Below are 24,946 nucleotides of genomic sequence, written 5' to 3'. Positions count from 1 at the left end.
GTGTGAAAACATAAACCTAAGACTTAAGTTTGATTTTGGACTGTCACAACTGAGATGACAAGTCACCACACCTGCAGTCAGCATCTACAGCCCCTTGGGAAGTCTCAGTGGCCTCTGCTGGCCCTTCCAGCTTCCAATTCCATGCAATTCAGTAATGACTCAATCTCAAATTGCCTCTAGGAGTTGGGCAAACTCTTGAAATTTATCAAATCTTGAAATTGGCAATAACACTGCACTCCTGGCATTTCTAAACTGAGCAACAGAGATGAGTTGGGAAATCCTTGTGCAAACACATCCATCCTGGAGTCCAAAATTGGCAAAGCCTGCTTGCTTCGCCTGGTCACAGAAGAGATTACCATCTTTCTTCTGAGAGGTAATGACGATATAGGGTCCTCAAAGCTGTCTCACTTCCATCAGGATAAACTGGGGTTCTCAAACTTGAGACTGTATCAGAATCCTCAGGACAGGGTCTTGCCAACCCTCAGAGAGCTGGTCGCACCCGTAGAACATGGTGCAGAGGAGCTGGGGTGGGTGTGAGAATAAGTGCCCAGGTGATGCTGATGCAGCTGGCCCGAGCACCATTCTTTGAGAACCACTCTAGGAGGTCCTTCCTGGATTCTACACAACTAAACCAACAAAGTCTGACCTCAGGCTCCTCACGGTGTCTCTGGCCACTGCATCCACTCCGCCCCTCTGATTGAGCCTTTTCAGTCCTTGTCACACCTCTGGTGAGGTCCCCTGCCCCTCCTCTAGGCCCCCTCTCCATTCCCTCTGCTCTGGGTCAGGTCCTGTGGTCTTTTGTACCTTGATGATTGTGGTCACTTCCTACCTGCCTGACCACTGTCATTCAGGTCCTAAAATCTCCCATCGTTCTCTGCCTCCTTTATTTTTACTTGCAGGCTTCTCAACTCACTAGAACTATATTGTCAGAGGCCACCTCAAATCCATGCTCCTGATCCCCCAAGCTGGACGCTCACACCACACAGCAGCCCCTTTACTCATCCCTCTCCAATCTCCCCCCACAGCCAGCTGAGCCTTCCCTAGTCTCCCAGCTCCCCATTCGCTTCTTCTCCAGTGAGGACTGAACCTCCACATGAACTGAGAAGATCAAAGTCATCAGATGCAACTTCTTTCCAGCATCACTTACTTCCCCACAAATGTCTCTATCTTGATTTCCCTACTCCTCCTCCCCCCCAAGGGAAATGTGCCTCTTCTCCTTACCAAGCTGAACACATCCATATATGCTATTAACTGTCTCCTCTATGATCTACTCCATCAATTACCATTTCTTTCATATATATATATATATAAATATATATATATATATATATAAATAACCTCTTTGCTTTGGCTTCTTCACATACACACCATACAAACACACACACATGCACATTTATACAAATACCCAAACCCACTTTTCTTAAATATTCTTCCCTTCAAGTCTCTGGATATGGCCCCACTGCTCCTTGTCCTTTGCTTTTAAACCTTTTGAAAGACTAGCTCCCTTGCTGCCCTTACCTTTGCAAGCCTCTGCCAACTGCTCTGGGATTACAGCATCTTCCTGCGATCCCATGTGTGATAGAAGGGCCAAAGAAGCTCAGGTTTAGAAGTCACCCAAACCTCGATTCAAATCCTGTCTCTGGCTCTTCCTAGCTGTGGGACCTCGAGCTACTTATTGAACCCCTGTGCCTATCTCCAGCTGCAAAACAGGAATACTAAGATCCACCGGTGTTGTTGGTGGGATGAGCAAACAAGATACTGGATGGCAAAGTGCTGTGTATTCTATGACCCACAGTGACATCTAACAGGCAAGGAAGACCCCATCCAGCTTGCTCAGGTGTCTGGTGCTGCCCACCACGCCAGGCAGTGCCCCCGCCAGCCTCTGGATTCCCCTGCACAGTGGTTCTCACATGGTCAGGGCCAGATAAATATTACTCCGAAATGAAAGCGAGGGAAGGATTTTCACTTCCTTTTACTTAGATAGAGAAATCAGATGAGAAAATGTTCCCAAGTATTTTTCACTCCCAGCATATTATTCTTTTAATAACATTCTCTGGCATAAAGGAATTAATTTTTAAGTATAACCAACTCCAGTTTAAGCAAGTGATATTTCAACTGAAAAATGATTCTTTCTGTTCATTTTTTAATTTCTTCTCAGTCCCAATCAGACAAAATAGAACTCACTTTTTTCACTCGGGTGGTCAGATCCTGGACGAAGAGCTTACGGAGGTTGTGAAGAGTCTGCAATTCTCTAGACTGAAAGAGAAGATTTTTAAAACCCCACTTAGGTCAGGGAACGCATTAAATGTATGACACGTTTGGCACAGTGGCATGAGCCCCAGGCACCCCCACGCACGCTGTATGACCACCATCCATGCGGGGGGCTGCGCTGACTCACGCACCACTCCCACCCCCTCGACTCAGCAACCCGGCCAGGGCCACCTCCAGGGCGGAGACGGGACGCGAACACGGAGCTGTAAACTGAAACACAGCTTGCTCATTTACGCACTCCAAACAGAACCAATATCTTTCTCAAGCTTTCTCACAATTTCTAGAGAGCTATGTTGTATTGGAACATTCCTTTTTATTCGTCATGTAAACATTAGGTAAGATATCAATAAGTATAAATGAAAAGATAGTCATGATTTCTCCCACCCCAGCCAGCTGACTGTTTTCATGTCTCTGTGGCCCCTTCTTACGCCCTCATCTGGGTCCCGGGGGAGGTAGTTTCAGAACTTTCTACCTGGGTGACCTGGACAAGTTATTTAACCTCTCTGTGCCTCTGTTCTGTTCTCTTATTTTTTTTTTTTGGGGGGGGGGTGTATGATCCAGGAATTGAACCCAGGTCTCCCACACGGAAGGCGAGCATCCTACCACTGAATCAACCAGGCACCTTGTTCTCCTTTTTTTGACATAAGGATAAAAATAATAATTACCTCTCAGAGTTGCTGGGAAAATTAAGTGATACAATCTTTGTAAAACTCTTAAAATAGTTTTTGGTACATAGGAAGGTGTCAATAAATATTAGCAAGTATTACTGACACATCTTATCTGACAACCATTTCTCCATCAGACTTTTATTGTTCCTTTTATTGTTGTGATAATTTTCATTGGAATTTCTTGGGGCATTTTCTTTTGCATTTTGGACATTTGCAGAAGATAATCCAAAATGAAAAAGAAAATGAACCCTTAGGTATTGGATTGTTGAGAAAAGGGCCTGAGCCAAACCTGGTGACCTTGGTTAGCAACATTAGAAAATCAAACTGTTGCTTTCCATGCAAGTCTTCATGTGTCTGTGAGAGTTGTGATGATTAATTTCTTGCAAAATATCATCTCATAAAGGAGAAGAGACAAACTGTACATACAAACTTCTCAATCTGCTGAAATTGACATACTCTAACACCGAAGGTCAAAGGATGTGGCTCACACATACCCACAGAATAAGGAAGAAGCAGGTCATAAAGCTACAGCAACTCTAAATTTCTTGGAATAAAGACTACATTAATTTAGGATCTTATTACAGGGTCTAAGTCTCTGTGAAATAAGAAGCACCTGAAGTGAATTGCTTCCTCGGATGAGTAAATTGCTTTCTGCAGGAAGCCAAATGGGCCTGTTATTATGAGTAATGTGCACAGAGCACCTGTGCAAGGCCAGCCGACTTTCCAGGCAGGTGCAGGGACGCAGGACACACGTTTAGCCGAATGCTGACCCAGGCCTGGGCCAGAGGCGACCGTCCCTAGTGCCCTGCTCCTAAACGCTGTAGCTGCCCTGATGCTCTCCCACCTGCTCTGTGATCCTATTACTGACTAAAGTATAATCACAGTTAATATTTTCCATGAAAAAAACCACCACACCAAACATGTGTGCCTCGTCAAAGGACAGGCATGTCCTGGGGGCTTAAGTAACAAATAATAAGAGTCCCAAGTTTGGCAACTTTCATTCTTATGTTTGTTTGTAGGTGGCTCCAACACTAGACAGCTTCATAAGGGAAGCTGGAGATCTTTAAAATAGCTATAAGTTATATTTATGCCAGTTAATTATTTAGGCGTACGGTAACAGAATTTGGCTTCCTGCGTCAAGGATTTTTCCTTCATCACATTCGTCATCATTCGGCCTCCCACTCGCTTCTCTCGAGTCTGCTGCTGGCCTCCATGTAAAAGCTCAGGGCTCAGCTTTCTGCCACAGTGGACAGTGAAGGTGGGACCAGAGAGGTGCAAACATGAGGCTCATCAAAGCAGAGGAAGGAGGGGTCCAGCCAGAACCCAGACAAAATCCTGCAGCAGATGGACCATTAAAGCAAAATGGCTGGCTCCTGGGGCTAGGAGCTGGAGGGGGCAGACTCCAACCTCTAGACAGCAGATTCCATTCCCCACCGACCCACCCACACACTCAAGGAAGCAGAACAGGGCTGGAGTTAAGAGGAGTTCAAGAAAACCTTGTGTCGGATGCTCCTTTTATCTATGGTATGGACAGATGAGTAAAACATACGGATTAAAAATAAAGAAACAATAGGGGGAACAAATGTCAAAAAAAAATAGATGGATGCATGGGGAAAAATGTACCTATTGCATACTATGGACTATGCTTAACAGTAATATTTTAATATTCTTTCACGAACAGTTAACAAATGTATCACACCAATACTATTGGTCAATCAATGGGGGTGGGGGGGATGGAATAAGGGGTATGGAATGATTTGGGGTTTATTTTTAATTTATTTATTATTTTACTTTTTGTTAATTTATTACTTCCTCTCTGGAGTAATGAAGATGTTCCAAAATTGATCATGGGAATGTATGTACAACTACATGATTATATTGTGAGCCAGTGACTGCATATCTCAGATGGTCTATATGGTATGTGACTGTATCTCAATAAAACTGTATTAAAAAAAGAAAAAAGGGCGGGCCATGGTGGCTCAGTGGCAGCATTCTCATCTGCCATGCCGGAGACCCAGGTTCAATTTCCAGTGCCTGCCCATGCAAAAAAAAAAATGAGGAGTTCAAAAACGGTCAGCCAAGAATAGTGAGCTTGTTCCTGAAGACATTAACAGCTTGGGAAGAATTCTGGTCTAAGGTTAAATGAAAATGCCCAAGTATATATTGTAGGGTTCCAATTTTGGATTTCAAGAGTCTAAGCGTGTGGGTAGAAGTGCAAGCGAGAGAAAGTGGACGTCACTGTCAAGGGCCATGTGCGAGAATGACCGAGAGTGTCAGTACATGAGTGATGGTGAGTGTGCAAGGGGAGAGAGCAGACATGTGAGTACACGTGCCAGCTTCACAAGGGCTGGGATCTTATCTGTTTTTCACTGAGGCCTCCGAGGGCCTAGAAGAGTGCCGGCATTTCATAGCTGCTCAATAAATATCTGTTGGGTGAGTGCAGGGGCTGTGAAACTGCAGATACTGATTTACAGTTCAGTTCATTCTCATTCCAGGTGAGATTTACTCCATGATGACAGCCCCAGGAATGGACTGATTGTGAATCATTCTGTCAGGAGCTGGGGAGTAAATGGGAGTTACATTTTTCCAGGGAATGTTTATGTTGGACTATTTATGTCTAAAATGATACATGAGAAAAATGCACACAGGTAAAATTTTAGAATAGATGAATTCAGCAAATCATAAACAAATATGGTGTTTGAGACTAATGAGTTGGGAAACATCTTTACATTCACCTACCACTGTTTCCTCCAGCCCTTTGAGGTCCTCTCTGGCTTGTTCCCTCTTATCGTTGAGCAATCTAAAAAAAACCAAAAAGGAGTTGTAAACCACCAACAAAGAGTCAGAGATCTAGCCAGATACCATTTACATCTGGAGTTAAATCAACAAAACAAACTGATTCCCACAATGAAACCACTTTAAATTAGCTCAACCATCTGATTCACAAAAGTAGAATTTTTAAGAGCTCACAGGGATGAAAGAACACAAAGAAGATATTTGAAGTGTACTCACAAGAGCTTTTCCAGTTTCATCTCTCTCTCCTGGTCCTCGATTTTCAGCTTGTTATAATCGGAACTGAGCTTCTCCTGTTCTAGCTGCAGTTTCTGATTCAAACTGAAATCGAGAGGAAAAGGTGGCACATTCCACATCAGTCTGAAATTCCGAGCCACCCAACTAAAAACACGGTCTTGTTCCAACCCCATTAGATCTGTGCAATCAAGGTGGCAATTCTAGAGGATTTTGACGGATCAGAGAACAATCTCACAGCTTCTTCCCTGCCTGAGTGAAGATTAATTTCTGGGGAGCATCTTGGAGGCATGAAACATAAGGCTTTGAGGATGTATTTATAGCCTGCTTGTGTAAGAGCATCAGGAGGAAAATAATGAAAAGCAAAAACGGCTGATATTTTAAAACAGGGAAAGAGAGGCCCCATCAAGAGAATCTTAATTCTACCTCCTCTCGGGTCTAATGTTCTGGTTTCATATTTGAAAACTGTTATGGGTTGAATTGTATTCCCTGTTCCCACAAAAGACACGAGGAGGTCCTCACCCCCAGTGCCTCAGTGTGTGACCTTATTTGGAAATAGTGTCATTTCAGATGGAATTAGTTGTTAACGTGAGGTCATACCAGAGTGGGGTGGACCTTATTGCAGAATGACTGGGCACACAGGCAGGGAGAAGGCCATGTGACAGAGGCAGAAACCAAACTGCTGCAGCTGCAAGCCAAGGAACCCCAAGGGCTGCCAATAAACCACCAGAAGCTAGGAAGAGGCAAGGAAAGATCTTCCCCTTCAGGTGTGCCGACACCTCGGTTTCAGATTTCTGGCCTCCAGAACCATGAGACAATAAATTTTAGTTTAAGTCATCCAGTTTATGGTACCATGCTACAGCAGCCCAATGAAAATAAGAAAAAATGATCTTCCAAACCCCAAATCCCGACTGACACAGAGGCAGTTCCCAGTCCGTGGAGCCCTTGAGGAGGTGGGACAGAGAAGAAAGAAGAGAGACCAGGGTTTGCTGCAAGAAGAAGTTCAGGGCGGGCCATGGTGGCTTAGTGGCAAGAACGCTTGCCTGCCGTGCCAGAGGACCCGGGTTTGATTCCCGGTGCCTGCCCACGTGAGAAAAAAAAAAAAAAAGAAGAAGTTCACCATCTGTTTGGGGTCCCTCGCTGAGCACTTACACAAGTGTACGGAAAGCTTATGTGTGGCCCCGCCTACAAGGCTATGGGGGAGGAGCCTGTACATCAAGTGAAGGAAAACCCAGAGTCCGCGTGAAAGGGATTGGGGAAGGAAGCTTTCCCACCTACCAATTTGCTTACTGACCCTCCCTCTCTTACCTTCCCTCCACCTACCTCCCCTTCTAGTGGACCCTTTTAAGGGTGTTTCATCAGAATGATGAGTGTAAGGCAAAACTGAAGGGGAACATACAACATGAGGCGGCATGGAGGGGGCCCAGAAGGAGAAGGGGGGAGACAAACTAAGCAATTTGGTTTGGTGGACGGTCTGTTCAAAGCCCAACTGCAGCACTTTGGCATGGTTTACTTGTTACCGCTATTCCCCTCTTTCAAAATGTAAATGCCCTGTGGGAGCAGCTCACATACACTCCAGAGAGATTTGGATCAGTAGTCTGGAGAATTAAACTCTAACCCCAGTTGCATTCCTATTTAGTGGCATGAACTTAAGTAAATCATTTAACCTTACTTTCCACAGAGAAATCTGTTTCTTCATCTATAGAAAGGGCAGGGGCGGGGGGGGGGGGGGTGCTTTGGTCTGGAACCTGAAGAAGTGAGTAGATGGAGCTGTACCTCAATATAATTGGTTTTCCTTGCCATCTTGTATCCTTCATTTTGGGTGTATGAAAACATTCTGCAAAGGGATTCAGACACCACCAAGGGGATCCGTGGCACAAAAGCCTCAGGACGGCTCCCTGAGACACCTCCCAGCCAACACGGCAGGAGCTGCACACAGGGCCCGGGATCACCAGAGACAAGGTGCAGTGATACCCTGCAGGTGGCCGAGCCACAAGGACACCCACGTGACAGTGGTTCTGCATTACTTGTGGGTATGCTAGGACGAGGAGGAGGCAGGCTCTGATTGCCTTCTCTGGTTTGTTTATTAACCCATGAGAACCCCTCAGGGCCAGTTTGCTTTTTTTTTCCATTTTCATGCAGACATTCTCCCCATCTCCTGAGGCCTGATTGGCCCAGCTGAGTCACCAGCATGATCCTGCCCTGCAGGGACCAGGAAAGGAAGCTGGACCCACCTGCCACCTGCCATGCTGGAGCCCCAGGGGCTCAGCTCCAGATGGGAGAGCAGACCTCAGAAGCAAAATGCCAAGTCCAATGCACTGCCAGGAGGATGGGACCAGGGCAAGGCACAGCGTGCCAAGGGTGAGGGGAGCAGGGCCCTCTGCTGACAGCCCCCACCCCACCGCCCCCATTGCCAACTCACTCGCGAATCTCATCAATGATTTTCTGCTTTTCCTCAATTTCATCTCGAAGTCTGGACAATTGCTTCTGGTGAGCTTCCCGGTGGCTTTCCATCTGCTGTTCCAGAGCCTTCTGCAACCCAGGCCAACAGAAATATGTCATCTGCTTGCTGGCACTCGGCCCACTCTGTGACAAGCCCTGGACTTGCTTCTACCCCCTTCCCCACATCTCTCAGAAGTCGGGTCCCCGAACTGGGGGTGTTTTCTGGCTCCTGGGCAACCCAGAACCCAGCTTTGCTTTATTGGGACAACAAAATGCAAGGATCAGTTTATATAAAACTGAGTGAGCCCTGGGAGCAAATAGGTCCACTAATAAAAAAAAAAACTGTTCTCTGGGCTTCCATGGCTCCCCTGAGCCTGGCTTTGCTAGCCAGGGCGATCGGAGGCCAAGGGCCCCTGACCATGCAGGTGACCTCAGCCCAGCCTCGTGAGCTGCGAGTTCCTAGGCAGTAGCCCACCTCCCACCCACAGAAGCCCAGAGGAGACCTTATCACCACAGCACTGAAAGCAAGAGAGGAGCCCATCAAGGTGAGGATTATTTGACTGTGCTGGCTGGAGGAGGGACATGCCTTGGGCAATGCTTTAAGCTGTAGATTTATCCTCAATGAGGTTTGCAGTCGGAGTTCTCAAAATTCTACATGTTCTCATATCCCATTTTTATTCACCTAAACAGCCTATTTCCTGCATTTTCATTTACTGTTAAAACAAGACCTTGATGTTTAAGGTGGAAACTTGTACTTGGGGTGTTTTCTTAAAAAGGTGCCGGGGAGAGATGTTTTCTGCCATTCAAAGAAGAGATGGACATTTTCTCCAAAGTTAACCCCAAACATGTACCCGTGCAGTGACTGCAGGTGCTGCACTTTCCCTCTTCATCAGAAACGGAGAAGAGAAAGCTAGTAATGCAACACGGCCAGCATCTATGCCTACCCCAGGGGTTCTGGACACTTTCATCTTTATCTCATCTCTCACCCAGGTCGCACTTGGAAAACTGCACTGCGAGGCCAGCAGCTCCTGTCCCCACACACCGCCTTCCCCTTCTCGGAAGGTGACAGATTTCCCAAGAACAAGGAAGGTCAGTCCAAATGCACCCCGGCCTGGTGGGAGGACCTCCACACTCACCTTCATCTCCTCAGCATCCTGCAACCGGGTAAGATGCTCCTTTTCCTTGTCCTGGAAGCTGACTTCGTGCATTTTTTCTGTTTTAAATTTTAAGTGATGATTTAAGATTTAATGGGCAGGACTCACACCCAAACGTAAAAATTTAATGGGCAGGACTCACACCCAAACGTAAAAATTTTTTTAAAAAGAAAGAAAAATGGCAACGGGGGGTGAAACATCAACAATAACAACCACGGATAAAGGAACAGGCCCCTGGAAGACAGACTTTTGCCTAAAGGTCAGGCAGGACATCTCAGCCAGTGGCGGCTGTACCGGGAAAGGCGCTGAGCTGGAAGCATGCCCCCCAGAACTGCACCCCGCGAGACAACCGGCTCATCTCTAGGGGGACTGTTTCCCCACCCGGCCTCTGAGGTTTGTGTGCAAACATGCCCTGTAGATAAAGCACTAAGCAAATGCTGGTGGTATTTGGATCCACACCTCAATTAGAGCTCCAGAAAGAACCAGTTTACCTCCCATGGGTGAGCTGTTTATTCTCTAAGGACCTGGAGCAGGAAAACGCATTCTCACAATATAAGTAAGGGAAACAAATATAAAGTAACACCTTTAGGATTAAACAGGAAGGCTCTGTATTTGGGCAGGGCTGCAATGTGGCCCGCCTCTCTCTAGGGGGCTCCAGTTCACAGTTTTGACCAAGTGCAGGGATGCAGGGGGCGGGGCAACTGCAGGGCAGGGAGGCGAAATGGCTTAAGGCAGTGACAGTAAACCCATTACATTTTTTCTCTAGTCTATTCCACTTTAATCCAGGTCTGTTCACCTCTGTCTTATTTCTACTCAGTGGCAGCACTGCAGAAACCATGTACAAGAGGGTAAAATTTTTTTCCAAATCAAATTTTTGGTGGCTCACTATTTCTGATGTTCATTCGTTACCAGGTGAAGAAAATACAGCAAGGTCATATGTAATGGGAAAGGATATATTCTCTTTCTTTACCTTAGCATTTTAAACAAAGTTTATTTATTGAACCAGTAACCATATAACCACAATAAAGGAACTAAAAAGACAACCCTCATTAATCCTACTACCCTACCAAAACTATTTCCATTTTAAATACTAATTCTAAGGCTTGGAATACAAGTACACATTAGTTTTTAACTGGCAGTGCAAGCCCTACAGCAGAGCCTTCATGTATTTCATCTCCAATATGAAAAATAATTCAATTAAACAATGTACCATAATTTATTTAACTGTTGGACATTTAGGTAGCTTCCCCCTATTTACAAATATAAATAATTCTGCAATGAGTATCTGAGACTTGAAGATTAAAGGGTAGAAAAAAAGTTATGATTATTTAATATGTAATTTCAAAGTGCTTTCTGATGACAGTAATAATTTACATTGCAACCCACAGTACCCATGTTGCAGCTGCACCACGATGCTACCTTCTTAGCCCTCCTGTTCTAGTTTCTGCCTTTCTCATCCCAGCTTTTCAATTCCTACTTCTATTTACTATTAGCTGAGTGCTTTCTATGCCTATGTATCAAGCACTGCCCTAGGCAAAGGCAGGCAGGAGGCTGCCTCACAAAGAGAAGAGCTTGTTCAAAAAGTGAACTTGGTCAAAGTTCAGACTTTCGGGACACAGTGGAAGGGTTAAAAGCATGAGATGGGATCTGAATTTCAGAATGATGTGTGGGATGCAGCAGGGTGGCCAGGCTGGAGAACACTGGGGGTGGAGCACTGAGATAAATGGACTGTGGCCATGATCCAGGCAAAAGAGAGAGAACAATGGTGGCCTTCATTATCCTAGACAGTGGCAGTGAGGATGGAGCTGAGAACAAGAGGGCATCTGCAAGTAGAATGGACAGGCCTTGGTGAGTGCCTGGAGGCAGCAGGTGGAGCAGAGAGAGGATTCTGACTTGAAAGCCAGGGATACCGAGAGAGAATAAATGGGGAGAGTGACAGATTCAGAGTGGGGGCAATCTTCTAGTGAGTTCTCCTCTTAATTTTTCCCCCAGTTATGCCATTGTTTACTGTAGACCTAGAGATGCTTTCATTGAGCAAAATGCAACATCATGATTCCAGCCAACTAAGAGGGTAATTTCGGCCAAGAGTCTGACACCTGCAAAGTAGTCAAATATTTACCTTGGGCTCGGAGTTTTGCCAGCTCTTCGCTGAGCGAGTCCTGGGACTCTTCCAGCTGCCTCCTCTTCTGTTCCATGTTTTGCATGTAGTCTGTGAGCGATTTGATCTTGGCTTCATGCTTTAAACAAGCAAACAGATAAAATCAGAGTGCGCAACTGGCAAGCAGTCCTTCAGGCTTCCCTAGAATGTCTGGTGGGAGCTGCAGCAGAGGTGGGTTTCTGAAGCCCTTCCTCAGTAACACCACCCCAGGGGCATGTCCCATGCTCGGCTCCTTCCACCTGCTTCCCCATGGACACGGATACATCCCTCATGGAGAAGACCCTCTCCTCACCACCCACCTTATGTGAGATTCCAAAGCCCACACTGGTCTTCCTCCTCGCTGTTTTAGAAAACAGAGTGTGCTGGAGAGAAAAGAGCTAGGAAATGTCTAGTGCTCAGCTCAACGCCCAAATCCTTTGAACACATACCTCGGATTCTGTTTTAATAACACAAATATTACTTCTTTCCCTTTTCTGTCCCTATCTCAGGGACTTACTATTTGCATTTCCCTTCTCCTAGGAAGCTATCCCCAACCCCTGTGAGGGGCACTATTTCCTGATTTTAGGAGTTTTCTTCCCAACTTTATAAATTACAAGAAATGTCTAAGAGTAAAGCAAATCCAAAAATGATGGTGCAAATTTCACCCGTAAATCACTCTATCACCCCCATATATTTCTGGCTCTTAACTACAGGATTTCAAATTCTACAAAGTTGCAAGGCATAGCATAGTCACAACTCATCATTTTTACTTTCACTTAACTTTATATAATCATATTTTCCAAATGGCCAAGTTTATAATTTTTTATAATAGCCACATAATATTATTATCTAGCATAACTTTGTTATTAGTCTATCAATAAATATTTGAGTAATTTATTGACATTATATGGTATATAATATTGTACTCGACATCTTACATATAAGCTTTTAATATTTTTAACGATTTCCTGGGGGAAAATACCACAAATGAAATTCCTGGACCAAAGTATACTTACATTTCTATGGCTTTTGATTTCTGAGGTGCTTTCCAAAAGGAACATCTGAATTTTATGAACAGTGTATGAACATAACCAATTTCACTATCACACCAGCATTAAATAACATCTTTTTCAATATTTATTTTTTGGTTTTAATTCATATTTTGGTACCATACATACAGCCTAATGCTTCCCCTTTTAACCACATTGAAATATACAATTTAGTGCTACCACCACTACCATCATTACCAAAACTCAATACATTTTGCTTATTACGTTAGTTATAAAACAGAACCTCATTTTAAAATCTGTATCTCTTAGATTGTTATGGTGGGAGGGAAGGAGGTTGGAGACGTCTCTATGAATACATTAGGTCTAAAAACATACAAGAATGAGGTGTGTTTTTTGCTGTCTCAGTATTTTATTTGATGCACCGATCCATGCTGGTGCCTGTTACCCCTAAATGACTTCGGCTCTTTCAGTGCCTGATACTAGCCCGTGAGCAGCACATACTGGGCCAATCCCAGAAACCTCAAACCTAAATGCCAAGCTCGGGCATCAGTGGCAACCCAGCAACTGGGTTCTGTTTCTTGAACCACCTTACTGAAATGAAATGGCTTTTCAATGGGAAGCAGAGCAGCCTTCCTCATTGACAAATGACATGTGACCTGGGGCTTGAAAAGCCCTTGAAGACTTGGGCTCTTTGAGGTGAGGCTCTGCTCTGCCATTCGGTGGCTGTGTGAGTTTGGACAGCACAGTTACTCTAAGCATGTTTCCTTATCTGAAAAACAGGAACAATTACAAAACCTGCCTACTAGCGTTTTCTGACAATCGAGTAAGATAATGCACTTTATAAAGCACTTAGCATGTAGTAAACACTCAAGAAAATGTTACCTTCTATGGCTACTACCAGTAGCACCAGTGGTAGTAGTTATTGTTGTTTCTGATTTTCCTTAGTGCTAGACTTCTGGTAGAGATTAAAAGGCAAAGGAATCTTGCCTTTGCTGGTGGAGTTTGTTGTTTTCTGATATTCAGTTTAAAAATATGAGGCAATCAATATAAGTTTTAGATTCCACCCAGTCTTGTCCATTTGTTATGTGTGTGTGTGCGCGTGTGTGTGTGCGTGTGTGTGTGTGTGTGTGTGTGTGTGTGTGTGTACCCGTTTAAGAGGATTAGAGGATTCAAGGTAATTCATATAATTCACTAATAAAATCCAGCCTTCAGGAGAAACCAGGGCTGTCACTACCTGGGGAGACCCTGGATGAGTCTTACGTGAAGCCACTCACAAATCCCCAGCAGCGCAGAGAGAGCACGGAGGAGGCAGATCTCACAAGGACAGTGTGTGAAACAGGGAGGGGCCCACCTGGGAGATGAGCAGCTGGCAGGCCGCCAGCTCCCGCTCGCTGGCGTTCATCTTCCTGTTGGAGTCCACCTGGGCGCTCTCCAGCTGCTTGCTGCGGTTCACCAGGGACTTGACCTCCGACTTCATCTTGCTGATGTACAGGCGGGCCATGGTGAACTCCTCCTCAATGACGCCATTCACGTCTGCCAACTAAGCACAGCAGAGAACACACGCACATGTGCCTTCAGTGTCCGGGGTTCATGGGCTCTCTAAAACCTGTCCAGGGACCCACAAGAGATCTGTCGGTTTCTGGTTAAGAATCTCTAATCACGGGATTTGAAGCTTAAATTGAACCCAAGTTCAATTGAACCCCAATTCAATTGGGGTTCTCCACTGAACCCCAAGTTCTCTGAAACCTCGGCTAAAGCTTTCAATTAAAAACCTCTACTAAATAAATATCCTCAATTGACCAGACTTTTCATTACAACTGAGTTTTAGGGAAGGAAAAGTTGACAGAAAAAAAATTGGAGATAAAAAAAAAGATAATTTCAAAGTGGTGTTTGAGAATCAACAGAAGTTCCATTCAACATCTCAGCGCTTTCATCTTTAGAATGGCAGAAGGCTGAGACTTCCTAAATGTGGCCCTGAAATCACTATAATAATTCACATCAAAATTTCATTCATGTTCTCTATAGTCTGATCATTCAGGCAGAGAAGCAATCAAATGCCCGCGAATGTTTCTGATAGGCAAGAATTATAATGAAAAGGATTTTCTATAAGTCCTCAATTAAACAGAAAACCTAACGGATCAGAGCATGTAATTATCAAAGGCCCTTCTCGGTGAAGGTTTTCCGCATGCTTTCTCATTACTCTCAGTCTGTTTCTCCTTGTCTCTTCGTACCTGGCCTTTCCAAGCAGGCACAAATCTAGCTCTTTATTAAAGATTATCTCGGCCCAATGGTCCAAATCCAGATTTTGGAGGATAAGTGGCCAGCATCATTGTATATATACATGGGTTCTAAGTTTCTGAGCTCTGCCAGAAACAAAACTGAAGCAAGGTGCTTAGGATAGAAACCCATCTATCAGATGCAAACCTGGTCTTGAAAGGCAAGTGACCAAATGAGCCAAGGAACTATGTGCATACTTTTGCTTAACCACCAGAGGGCAGCCTAGCACTGCAGGAGAATCCAGAACCCAACCAGTGAACACAGGCTGCTTTTGATTGGAAGGCAATGACTCCAACTACATTTTTTTGATGATGTTCTACATTGTAACTTCTTTAGTTATTATTGCTATAATATTATACTTTATAATATTTATAAAGTATTATAAATATCAAAATATTATAAACAAAAGTGAATATTTATAAAGTATTATAAATATCACTTTTGTTATTATTGCTGTCATTAACTCATTATATATTATATATATTTTATATTATACATAACAAGTTTCCTCATTTGAGGGCTGGGAAAATGTAATCAAATATCAGACCTGAAAAACTGGCAGCAAATATAGCATACTAGACTATTTTGTGTATATGTAACTTGGTGTCATCATTCCCCGCATAATACAGCAGTATTTGTTAAATGACTCCAGTGTCGACCAAGACAGCACAAAATCTACATCAACAGCAAGAGATCCACAAGTATCAATTTCTGACCCCACCTTAATGGAGGCTCTTGCTAAGGTTTTATTTCTGACAACAAACATCCATTTTCATTACATTCCTTTTATAATCCACCAACATTAAGATAAAGGAGGAGGAGAAGCCCCAGTCTTTAGTTCAGCTTAGATCTTCTTCTTTTATGTATAGAAAGGATGAGAAACACTCTTTAGCCTGACCTGGGGGACCCTGCATTTTGTCCAGCTCCTGTAAAGGTAAGGGACAGCCAGCTCTTTCATTTGGCATCACAACTACCTATACAAGCTCCTGGTGGGAGAAGGTCACCGAACCAACAAAAGGGCACCGGGAAGGAACCAGTCCATCCTCTGTCCTTAAGCATAGGAAACGCTGTCTTCCTTGACCGATTCCATGTGAGTTGGGGAAGAACAAAATATATACACTATGGGCTTCCTCCTTGTGAGAGCTGGACATTCCTTCTCCAGAACAGAGCCATAACTTCTGGAACCTCGTCTCATCCTACATAAGCCTAATAGGAGATTTTGAGTCCATGCTTGACAGAAAAAACAATACCCCAAACAAACTGTTTTTCAATGAGAGCTTTCTTACCATAGTAGAGTCGATATATTTAGTTATTTAAGGTTCAAAAGTTTCCAGTAATACAAGTACACTGTTATCTCAAAAAGAATAATCAGACTTTGCTGCTGAAATGGTACTCCTAACTCCCCCCGGGTGTGATAATATCTCCAGACCGTATGATCCCAGACTAACGGGCAATCCAGGGGGAAAGCATGCAATGCGCTTTCTACCCCTCTACCCTGCCTAGCTAAGGAGCCGCCCACCTCACCCCAGTTCTCTCGAGCACAGAGTGTGCAAGGTGAGTAATTATTGCCATTTCAGGCCAAGTCATAGATCAGTGATGTCAATGTTCACAAAGGCCAAAAAGTCAGAATGGGACTAAAAGAAGTCATTGCAGGTCAAAAGAAACTTAGGCAGCAAATCGAATTTATTTCATTCACTTGGCCTCAACATTGCATTCAGTTTGTGGCAAACTTTCTAGAAATCTTTGCTTTCAACTACCTGGGACATAGGAACACGGAAGGAGGAAAAGGCTCGCTAATAAACCTGGATAAAATCGACGCTGGACTCACCTTGTTTTACTGACTGAACAAGATATTGTCTGGACTCTGGAAATGTTTCAAGGCATAACTGAACAGGAGTTTTTCTATTTCCTACTACTGTTCAGGTCTCTTATATACTAGAACTGAGGACTGACAGAGACCCCAAACGCCGTCTTTGCCCCTTGCCCCCAAGTACTACCATCAACAACCTTGTGGGAACTTAAAAAGAATTGTAGGAACCAAAATACAAGAGCGCTGAAAAAAATTTCCTTGATCTGTTCATTTCTTTAGCTCAAAAGAATTATCATATCAAATTGGATCATCTTAACCAATAAGACTATTATCTGTACTCTTAATGACAAATCTAAAAAATATATTTACAATTCATGGAATTTCTGAGCTGGCAACCAATGAGAACATCTGGGTTCATCTTATCATTTTACAAATTAGGATAATGAAGCCCAGAGAAATAAAGTGGCTTGCCCAAAGTCAGACTCTCTGTCCTATAGTTCTTATCACCCCAGTGATTAAATTAGAGTCATAAGAAGAAAAACAGAATGATTATGAATATCATGCTTTGTAAGTAATAGTTATCAATGAAATTAACTAGGGCACCCAATGTCTGAAATCCAAAAATATCTCCAAAACATCCAATTGAGTTTTCAAAAATAACCTCAATCATACTTCAGATTCCCAAAGGCAACGACTCTCTCTTTTTTTTTAATGCTGAAGCACCCAGACACTCCTTGATTTCATTAGCATTTTTCATCAGCTCTATTTCAGAACTTAGCATAAAAACACCCTCTTTTTTCATTATCAGCAGCAGGCACCAACTTCCCATAAATCAAATCCCCCTTCATACTGCAAGGGCCGTTTAATCATTCTAACGTCAGAATTTATTGCTCAACACCAGCGTATGCTAAGAATTAAAACCTCAAATTTAAAATCACCAAACCGAAGCTTAATAGGATTAACCCTATAGTACCTGAGAATTTGGTGCTAAGAGAGATTCATTCAAACAATAGAGGTTCCAGGGGAAAAAATGATACAGTTTGTATGTATAAAAGTTACACCCTCTGCCTAGATCTGCTAAACCATCCAGAAGGGCTTTCGACAGCTCCCAGAAATGGTCTATAGACAGAAGTAATCTGGGGAATCATTTCTGGTAATTAACAATCCAATTCACAACATGAGTGCTCCCAGGGAGCAGACTGATGTGGAATTCAGTCTTTTAAAGTAAAACAGCTAAACCCTGAATCAGGAGGTCTGAGGTGGGGCCTAGGACTCCAGCTCTAGCAGGCTCACAGGCAATGCCGATTACGCCCAGAACAGCCAGTTTCTAGACTTCTCAAATTGCGAACAAGGAAATGTGCGTTTATTTCTTAAGTGTTGAACTGGATTCCAACATAAACCAATGTTAGAACCCCATTACCTGCAGGTGGAAGCTTTCCTAATGATACTGACCAGCTGGAGAATTTTCACTCCTCTAGGTTCTCACAGAAAAAGATAAGCACAAGTCTGAGACTGGAACTACTGCTTCCGGTATCTAATTCTCAACTTCTGTGACACTGGGAAATAAATTTCAGGAGCACACCAATTTATTTAAACTCAATCAAAATGTGAAGATGTCCCCTAGATTTGGATAATAAGTCGCTATTCTTCCTTACCCCAGTCATTCCCTTAGCCTGCTGTCCATTTATTCAAATATTCTGAGCATGCGGCAGATGCAAAGCACTTTGCACACTGGATACTTAGAATGAAACAGAGACTCAACTAACCACACCATGCTAAAGGCAGGCAGAGAGAGTAACGAAGGGCTGGCTTACTGTCTTCACATCATTGGTGCCAATAATTCCTCCGATCTCCCCCAGGTCCTTTAGGAGCAAATTAAGGATCTCAGTGGCTCTCTTTTTCTGGTGGTTGCTAAGTTCTTGTAGCTGACTCAGCTCTCTCTGTGTGGTTGTCAGTGTGGTCTGAAAAACAAATTTCAACAACAAATTAAAAGGTTTGACCACTGGTTTCATATACCCAGCACTGCAAAGAATAACAGCATAGCGTAGGATAAAGTTCTTCCTTATTTTCATGAGATTTAAAGAGTCCTTTTTAAGTCAAGCTACGGTACCAGCTCTACATTCTTTAATAAGAACAGGAACTTGTCTTGGCCAATATGTTATATATCCATATATCAGAAGACTATTTCCAGGTCAGTGAAGGAAGGTATTAAAAATCAACAAAGCCAAAAAAAGGAGCCCTTAGATTTATAACACTCAATTACATTTTCTTATCTAACAGATGTTGTTTCATCTCCAGGGTCTAAACATACCTGACAAGCATCCCCACCTCCATTTCTAAACAAACGTGCACCACAAACCACTTCATAAGAATAGATGGGTCTGGGATGCCCAGAGGAATATTAATGAGTTTAGGAAACAACTTAGAAAGCCTTCTAATCTTCACAGTGAGGCTCACTGAATACTATTCATCTCGTCACATTAGTCAAGTTCAACAATAAATGGCTTCTTAATATACAGCAGAAGTGCTATTTTCTTGCCAAACATTCACAAACTCATTTCTTTTCCATCTTTCATGTATGTTACCAAAAGTTACATATTCCTAAGCATCTACATTAACTCTCAATATCATTTGAATAGTGTTCTTTGGTGTCCTGCTATTTATCTGGTGGACTCAGCCAACAAAGAAAATAATTTCCTTACTCTGAAAGCTACAGACATTAATGCAAAGACATTTATACAATTCTTCTATGGGTGGCTATTTTACTAGAGTACTTTTTAATGATCTGATTAAAAACAGTACTCTACATCAGCCTAGCAGTACTTTGGTATGATGGAAAATAAAGAATGATGAGAACTGTATAATGGAAAATGTTTCCTTGTTTTGAGAAATAATACCCAAGGACTAATTAAAAGGATCCTATAGAAAACACTAAGCAGAGACGATCTTGTCTTCTCCTTTCTTAAGTGAAGCTATATTTTTGGCACTACTGCTGCTGCTTTTATTTTATTCCAACAGTCTTCAGAAGTAATAGTTCCCGTCTTGGGAGACCATTACAAGATTCTTCCTCCATGCAGCTAGATTTATGGCGTTAGCAGCATTTCCCATCAGCTCCGTGGTCTGCAGATCAGAGCTCTCCTGCGCCATATGCCACTGCTCATTGCCCAGGAGGTCTGGATGTTTTCCACAAGGCTGGCTGGGCACCATCCCATAATGCCAGGCCACTGGACAGATGTGCCAAGGGCAGCAAGATCCATGCACTCAGCTGCCCCACAGCCCATTATCCACATGGAAAGGACAGTGAACACAACCTACCGCCAGCCATGTCACCAAGCACTTGCTGGCCCTGCCGCCATGAACTAACTCCCTGCGCAGAAGTGCCTCTCTCACTGGGGGAATGTGAAAATAAGGAGATGTGCAGACTGAAGCACTGGCTTAAAACAGCAAACAACAAATGAGGGCAGCGTCACCCCAGACTTCTGAAAGGACAACTGGGACAAGAAGCTGAGGGAAGGGAATAGATTTCTGGAAGGCTGTAAGCAAGAAGGGCAAAGTCCATACCTCCCATGGGTCTCCCACTCTGGCCTGTTAAAAATGACATGTTGACATTTATTTCCTGGGATTGTAGCATGTGTGCAGGTCTGCGACAAGCGTTGTATATAAGCTGTCACTAATCTTCCTGCCTGCAAGGAGCATATTATGATCGTCGTTTTCACAGAGAAGGGAACCAAGACTCAATATGTTTAAAAGTCTCAACTAAGAACTAATAGTAAAATCAAAAATTTTAACTATGCTTTTTTCTGGCTGTGAAGCCTGTACTCTCTTGACTATTCCAGGAGCCCTCCCTGCTAACTGTTCCAATCGTCTGAACATAAAATAGTTGTGATACACAGTTCCAACGTGAGTGGAAAAAAGGCACACAGATCATTTCAGTTGTTGAAGGGCCCGCAGAGAAGGCATCCGAGTCTAACCGTGGATAACCACTCAGTAAGCGCCTTCCAGGATAGCCTCTGTCAGCAAACATCAGGACAAGCACAAGCATGGAGGAACACATCTCGAGGCGCCAAGGAAGTCCCACCCGCTAGACCCAAATGTTCCAACCGTTTTCTGGGCCAGCTCGTCCGTCAGCTGCTCGTTGGCCCTGGTCTTGTCCTCGACTTCCTGGGACTTCTGGTCGTAATTGACAGCCAGCTCCTCCAGCGCCTGCAGGACTTCTTTCACCTCATCTTTGGCCGCCTCGTTTTCAATCTGGAGACGTGTCAGTTCCTCTTGGATTTTCTCATAGTCTCTTCTTGTAGACGCTAGAAGCTGGGGAAAGGAGATGGCATAGAACCAGTGAATGTTTATATCCTGAGCTCTGTCAAAATAAAGTAATGGTAAGAAACAGATACAAGGGGAAAAAAAAAAAACATGTTGGAAAGGCTTAAGATAACTTGGAAACCTCATTGTATGGTCCAGATGTTAAATAAAAAAAAATACATTATCATGTTAAAAATCTGTTTCCTTTATTTTTTTATTATAAACCTGTGTAGGCTTAACTTAAATTAAGTACACAATCAAAATCATTTCACCTTGTAGCAGACTGTTTTTTTTCACATGTTAAACAAAGGTCGAGAATTGTCTTCAAGGACTATAACAATACTTTTCAAATATTATCATGAATTTACTGTGTAAACAGGTCAATTTCGGTGTCAACCAAAACAGTGTAAAAAGATAGTCAATCACTTTTTCTTAACATTCACCAATGATGCAAAGAAGGATGTATGCAAACATAAACAGTTAAAAGTGAATGTCTGGCTTTATGGATGCTTTCATTATCTTTGTGCCCATGATATTTTCTGATTTTTCTGTAATGAATATATATATTGTCTTCAAAGTATAGAAAAAGAAAAAATACTGAAAGTTTTAACTGTAACAAAAAGGAAAGTTCATAGGTAGAGGTAAAAAGTAAATCCTTTTCATACAGGAGATAGAAAGGAAATAGGAGGAAAAGGGCAGGAAATACTAATAAATGGAAGTCGATTAAATACAGGTAAGCCACTTGCAAAGGGCATACATTTTCTCCCTACCACTGAGTGTTGGGGCAGGGGACATAATCATTGCTCTGGAGAGGTGAGGAGAAACAAAGAGGAAGAGGAGTGAAATGATTACAGAGTCAGTTATATCAGTGGGAGGGCCTGGGGTTGGGGACATGAATTGAAGCCATAAACTGTAACTGCATTGTTTGATCCAATCCATAGTATTTGAGCAAGGAAGCAGAGGGCACCCTAAAGCACAAAAGAAAAGAATACTTAGGTAGCATTCAGCAAGAAAATGACTAATTGCCTGCACTGGATAGACTGGCCACATCTTTCCTTGGTTCCTATTTGTAAAATATTTGGCAAAATGCAATGCAATGAAGACATTTATTCAAGAATTGGATGTCTTTAGGGAGACAGTAGAACCAAGTGCCTCCTTTTGAGTGAATCCATTATGTGCTATGCAGCATTTGTACTCCTTTCCTTTCTGCTTTCCTCTCCTTCTACCCTCTTTTGTTTTGTTTTTTCCTATAGAACAGCAGGAGAACACGGTCTATATCAAAGACCTGTGCTTGAGGATTTGCAAAGCCAAAGGAGACTACAAGGCAGGCAACAGGAGTGCTAGGCGCTAGATCTGATGAGACCGAATCAGCCTTGCCTAACTCCAGCCTCATCTGACCCTGCTCTTCAAGGACCAGCTACTAACTCGCAACCCCAGGGCTCTACAAAGTCTGAAATTTATTTTCTAAATTTACTGAAAATCAGCTTTAAACATGCAGTAAAAGACAATCCACCAAGAAACTTTCACATGATTCAATGACTTCTTAAAAAACTCTTTATGAATTGAATTTCTGGAACAAACAACAACAACAAAGTAATAAACAAACTTCACAGAAAAAAAAATTACTGCAGTCTTTACCTCATCTTGATCCAACATCTGTTGCTTTAGCTTTTCAGCCAGCTGGCTCTGCTGGTTAATTTCATCATCCTGAAACCAAACATCATGTTTCATTGTGGGGTAGGGTGGGGTAGTTATGTCATTTTTTGATATCCTGGTTTCCAGTCGACAGTCAGACACGAGGATGTCAGCTCTAAGTTTGCTAATAAGATGAAGGGAATCGGGTGGCGGACCTCCGCAGAGGATGGCTCTTCACCCGCCTTTCTAAGCAGATGAAATATCTGAATATTCCAGGAATATACCCTACACATTCAACCCAAACCCCACTCATTCACAAGTCAAGAGATCTCGAGTTTAGAAACAGAAAGGGACTTTGGAGATCACCCTCCCAAACCAGAGATTTTAACATAAAATCCTAGGTGGAAAGTGAATATCTAACTTTCTCTATTACAATTTATTAATGTCCCAAATCTTGTCAAATACATTGTCCCTTGTCAGGAATGCTGCCACTTCAAACGTTCTACTCAGAGAGCTTTTGTTGGTTAAAAAGACATTTGCTAGAGATTTCATCTTTGGTATTAGCAGACATTTCTCTTGATTAGAAGTTAAGTTTCTTACCAAGGGGTACAGAAATATCAGTGCTTACTTTCTAGCTTGCCAGTGAAGTGAGAAAAGCTCTTCCCGCCGAGCAAATACGCTCTCATTTTCGGCCACTAGATGTTGCTGCCACAAAAGCCGGGGTTCCCTGCCCGCCTCCGCCTGCCCTGTGCAGCGGCTCTGCCTCTCTCTAGATGCCGCCCGCCCCCGAAGAGGGTGAGCAGTGGGCGGCCGGCTGCCTGACAGCAGGAGATACTCAGCCTTCACTGCAATAATCATCACGGTTTCAAATGAAATGCTGAAGCACAGCTTGTGAAGAACCACAACCTGGCTTCCCACTTGTTTCTCCTTTAGAAAAGGGAGCAAACCCCATTTCATAACATCTTTAGGGTCTAAACCCCAAGCAGTGTGAGACTGAGTTCAGTATTATTGGGTACCTTTGTGTGCCAAGTCCTGACCAGGTGCTTTCATCAGTAGCCCATAAAAACACCTGTTCTTTCTACCTTTTCCAGAGGTAAAACTCAAGGGCCTGGGTCACAGACCCTCAATTTTCCGTGGGATGACCCTAGCATATGGAGTTGTGTGTATGCATACATTTTAATCAAATTAACTCAGTGTCACAAATTAATCCTTTTGATGGAGCAAGAATATCCTAAAGTCAGTGTCACAGGGCCTGTATTTCTTTTCCTTTGTGTTCAACATCTTTTGACCTCAAGGAGTTCCTGTTTCTAACTGAACTTTTTACACCAATATTTCTGTAATGGTTCTGCAAAAAACTCACGACATTCCTCCCCAAATTAGATTTCTGGCAAGAGAATTAGGGAAATGAGACCAGAACAAAACAGCCAGACAGTAGTACTTCTACAACTAGGAGACTGTTTTCTATGGCATATTTTTCCCTTCCACCTTATAAACTTAGCCTGTCACCAGGGACAGTTTTGTGTTTCTCTTCCTCAGCACATAAATATTAAACAACTTACCACAAAAGACCCAAGGAGTTTAACACCATCTCCTCCCCTGGGACATACAGGCAACCACTACAGTGAACCAAATCACAAGAGAACAGAAATGATGGCGTGAGCCCTCTCTTCTATACTGTGCTCACTGCAAAGCCTGAAGATGCAGGCTCCCTCCCTGACAGGTCAAGATGTCGTGATTCTGGGGTACAAGGAGGAACGAAGGACCCCTAGTCCCATCTAGGTAGGAAGAATAGGGACAGCATTATAAGAACATGAGTCACTTTGTACCAGAGACATTTCTAAAACCACATTTGCCCATTAATAAGGCAACCTCTCTAAGGAATTATTGTAGTTTATTGTGATGTTGTAAAAACTTCCAGAACAGGTGTGCTAAGCAGCCTGCTGTCTACCCACGTGGGTGCATCTCTTAGACCATGCTGAAGCACACTTACACTAATGGCCACCATTAAGATCTAGCCCAGGGATAATAGATTTCAAAGCAACTTTCAGAAAGTATTTTTACACTGGAATTTTCTTATACATGAAGTAACTGTGTTATCGACTGGCCACCGGAAAACTTTCAATGGTAAAGAGTTTTCTGTTCTAACTTTAATCATTGAAATAAGATTCAACTTATATTCCCACATAAACTGAATCCCTCTCATAGACTTACTGTAC

At 43.1% G+C, this 24,946-nt stretch overlaps 1 protein-coding gene across 6 annotated transcripts in view; it reads right to left on the bottom strand.

Moving 5' to 3' along the window:
* KIF5C (kinesin family member 5C) overlaps positions 1–24,946 on the bottom strand; it is a 154,145-nt gene that overhangs the window by 20,493 nt on the left and 108,706 nt on the right. For 5 of the 6 annotated variants that reach the window (XR_013172754.1, XM_077153748.1, XM_077153749.1 and 2 more), the window contains exons 13-22: positions 22,734–22,802; positions 20,898–21,104; positions 18,611–18,757; positions 14,061–14,249; positions 11,682–11,799; positions 9,545–9,621; positions 8,389–8,498; positions 5,952–6,053; positions 5,679–5,739; positions 2,185–2,256 (exon numbers count right to left, since the gene is read on the bottom strand). Coding sequence is in view for 5 of the 6 variants with exons in the window: in XM_077153748.1 (XP_077009863.1) it covers positions 2,185–2,256; positions 5,679–5,739; positions 5,952–6,053; positions 8,389–8,498; positions 9,545–9,621; positions 11,682–11,799; positions 14,061–14,249; positions 18,611–18,757; positions 20,898–21,104; positions 22,734–22,802 (1,152 nt within the window). In the remaining variant the exon portion in view is untranslated. The remainder of the gene's footprint in view (positions 1–2,184; positions 2,257–5,678; positions 5,740–5,951; positions 6,054–8,388; positions 8,499–9,544; positions 9,622–11,681; positions 11,800–14,060; positions 14,250–18,610; positions 18,758–20,897; positions 21,105–22,733; positions 22,803–24,946) is intronic. The other variant, XM_077153750.1, reaches the window with a different exon arrangement.

The sequence above is a fragment of the Tamandua tetradactyla genome, chromosome 3 (genome assembly GCF_023851605.1).
Source record: "Tamandua tetradactyla isolate mTamTet1 chromosome 3, mTamTet1.pri, whole genome shotgun sequence".
Classification (NCBI taxonomy): domain Eukaryota; kingdom Metazoa; phylum Chordata; class Mammalia; order Pilosa; family Myrmecophagidae; genus Tamandua; species Tamandua tetradactyla.
The sequence above is the reverse complement of the archived record's forward strand: the minus strand, read 5'-3'. Positions and strand labels throughout refer to the sequence as shown.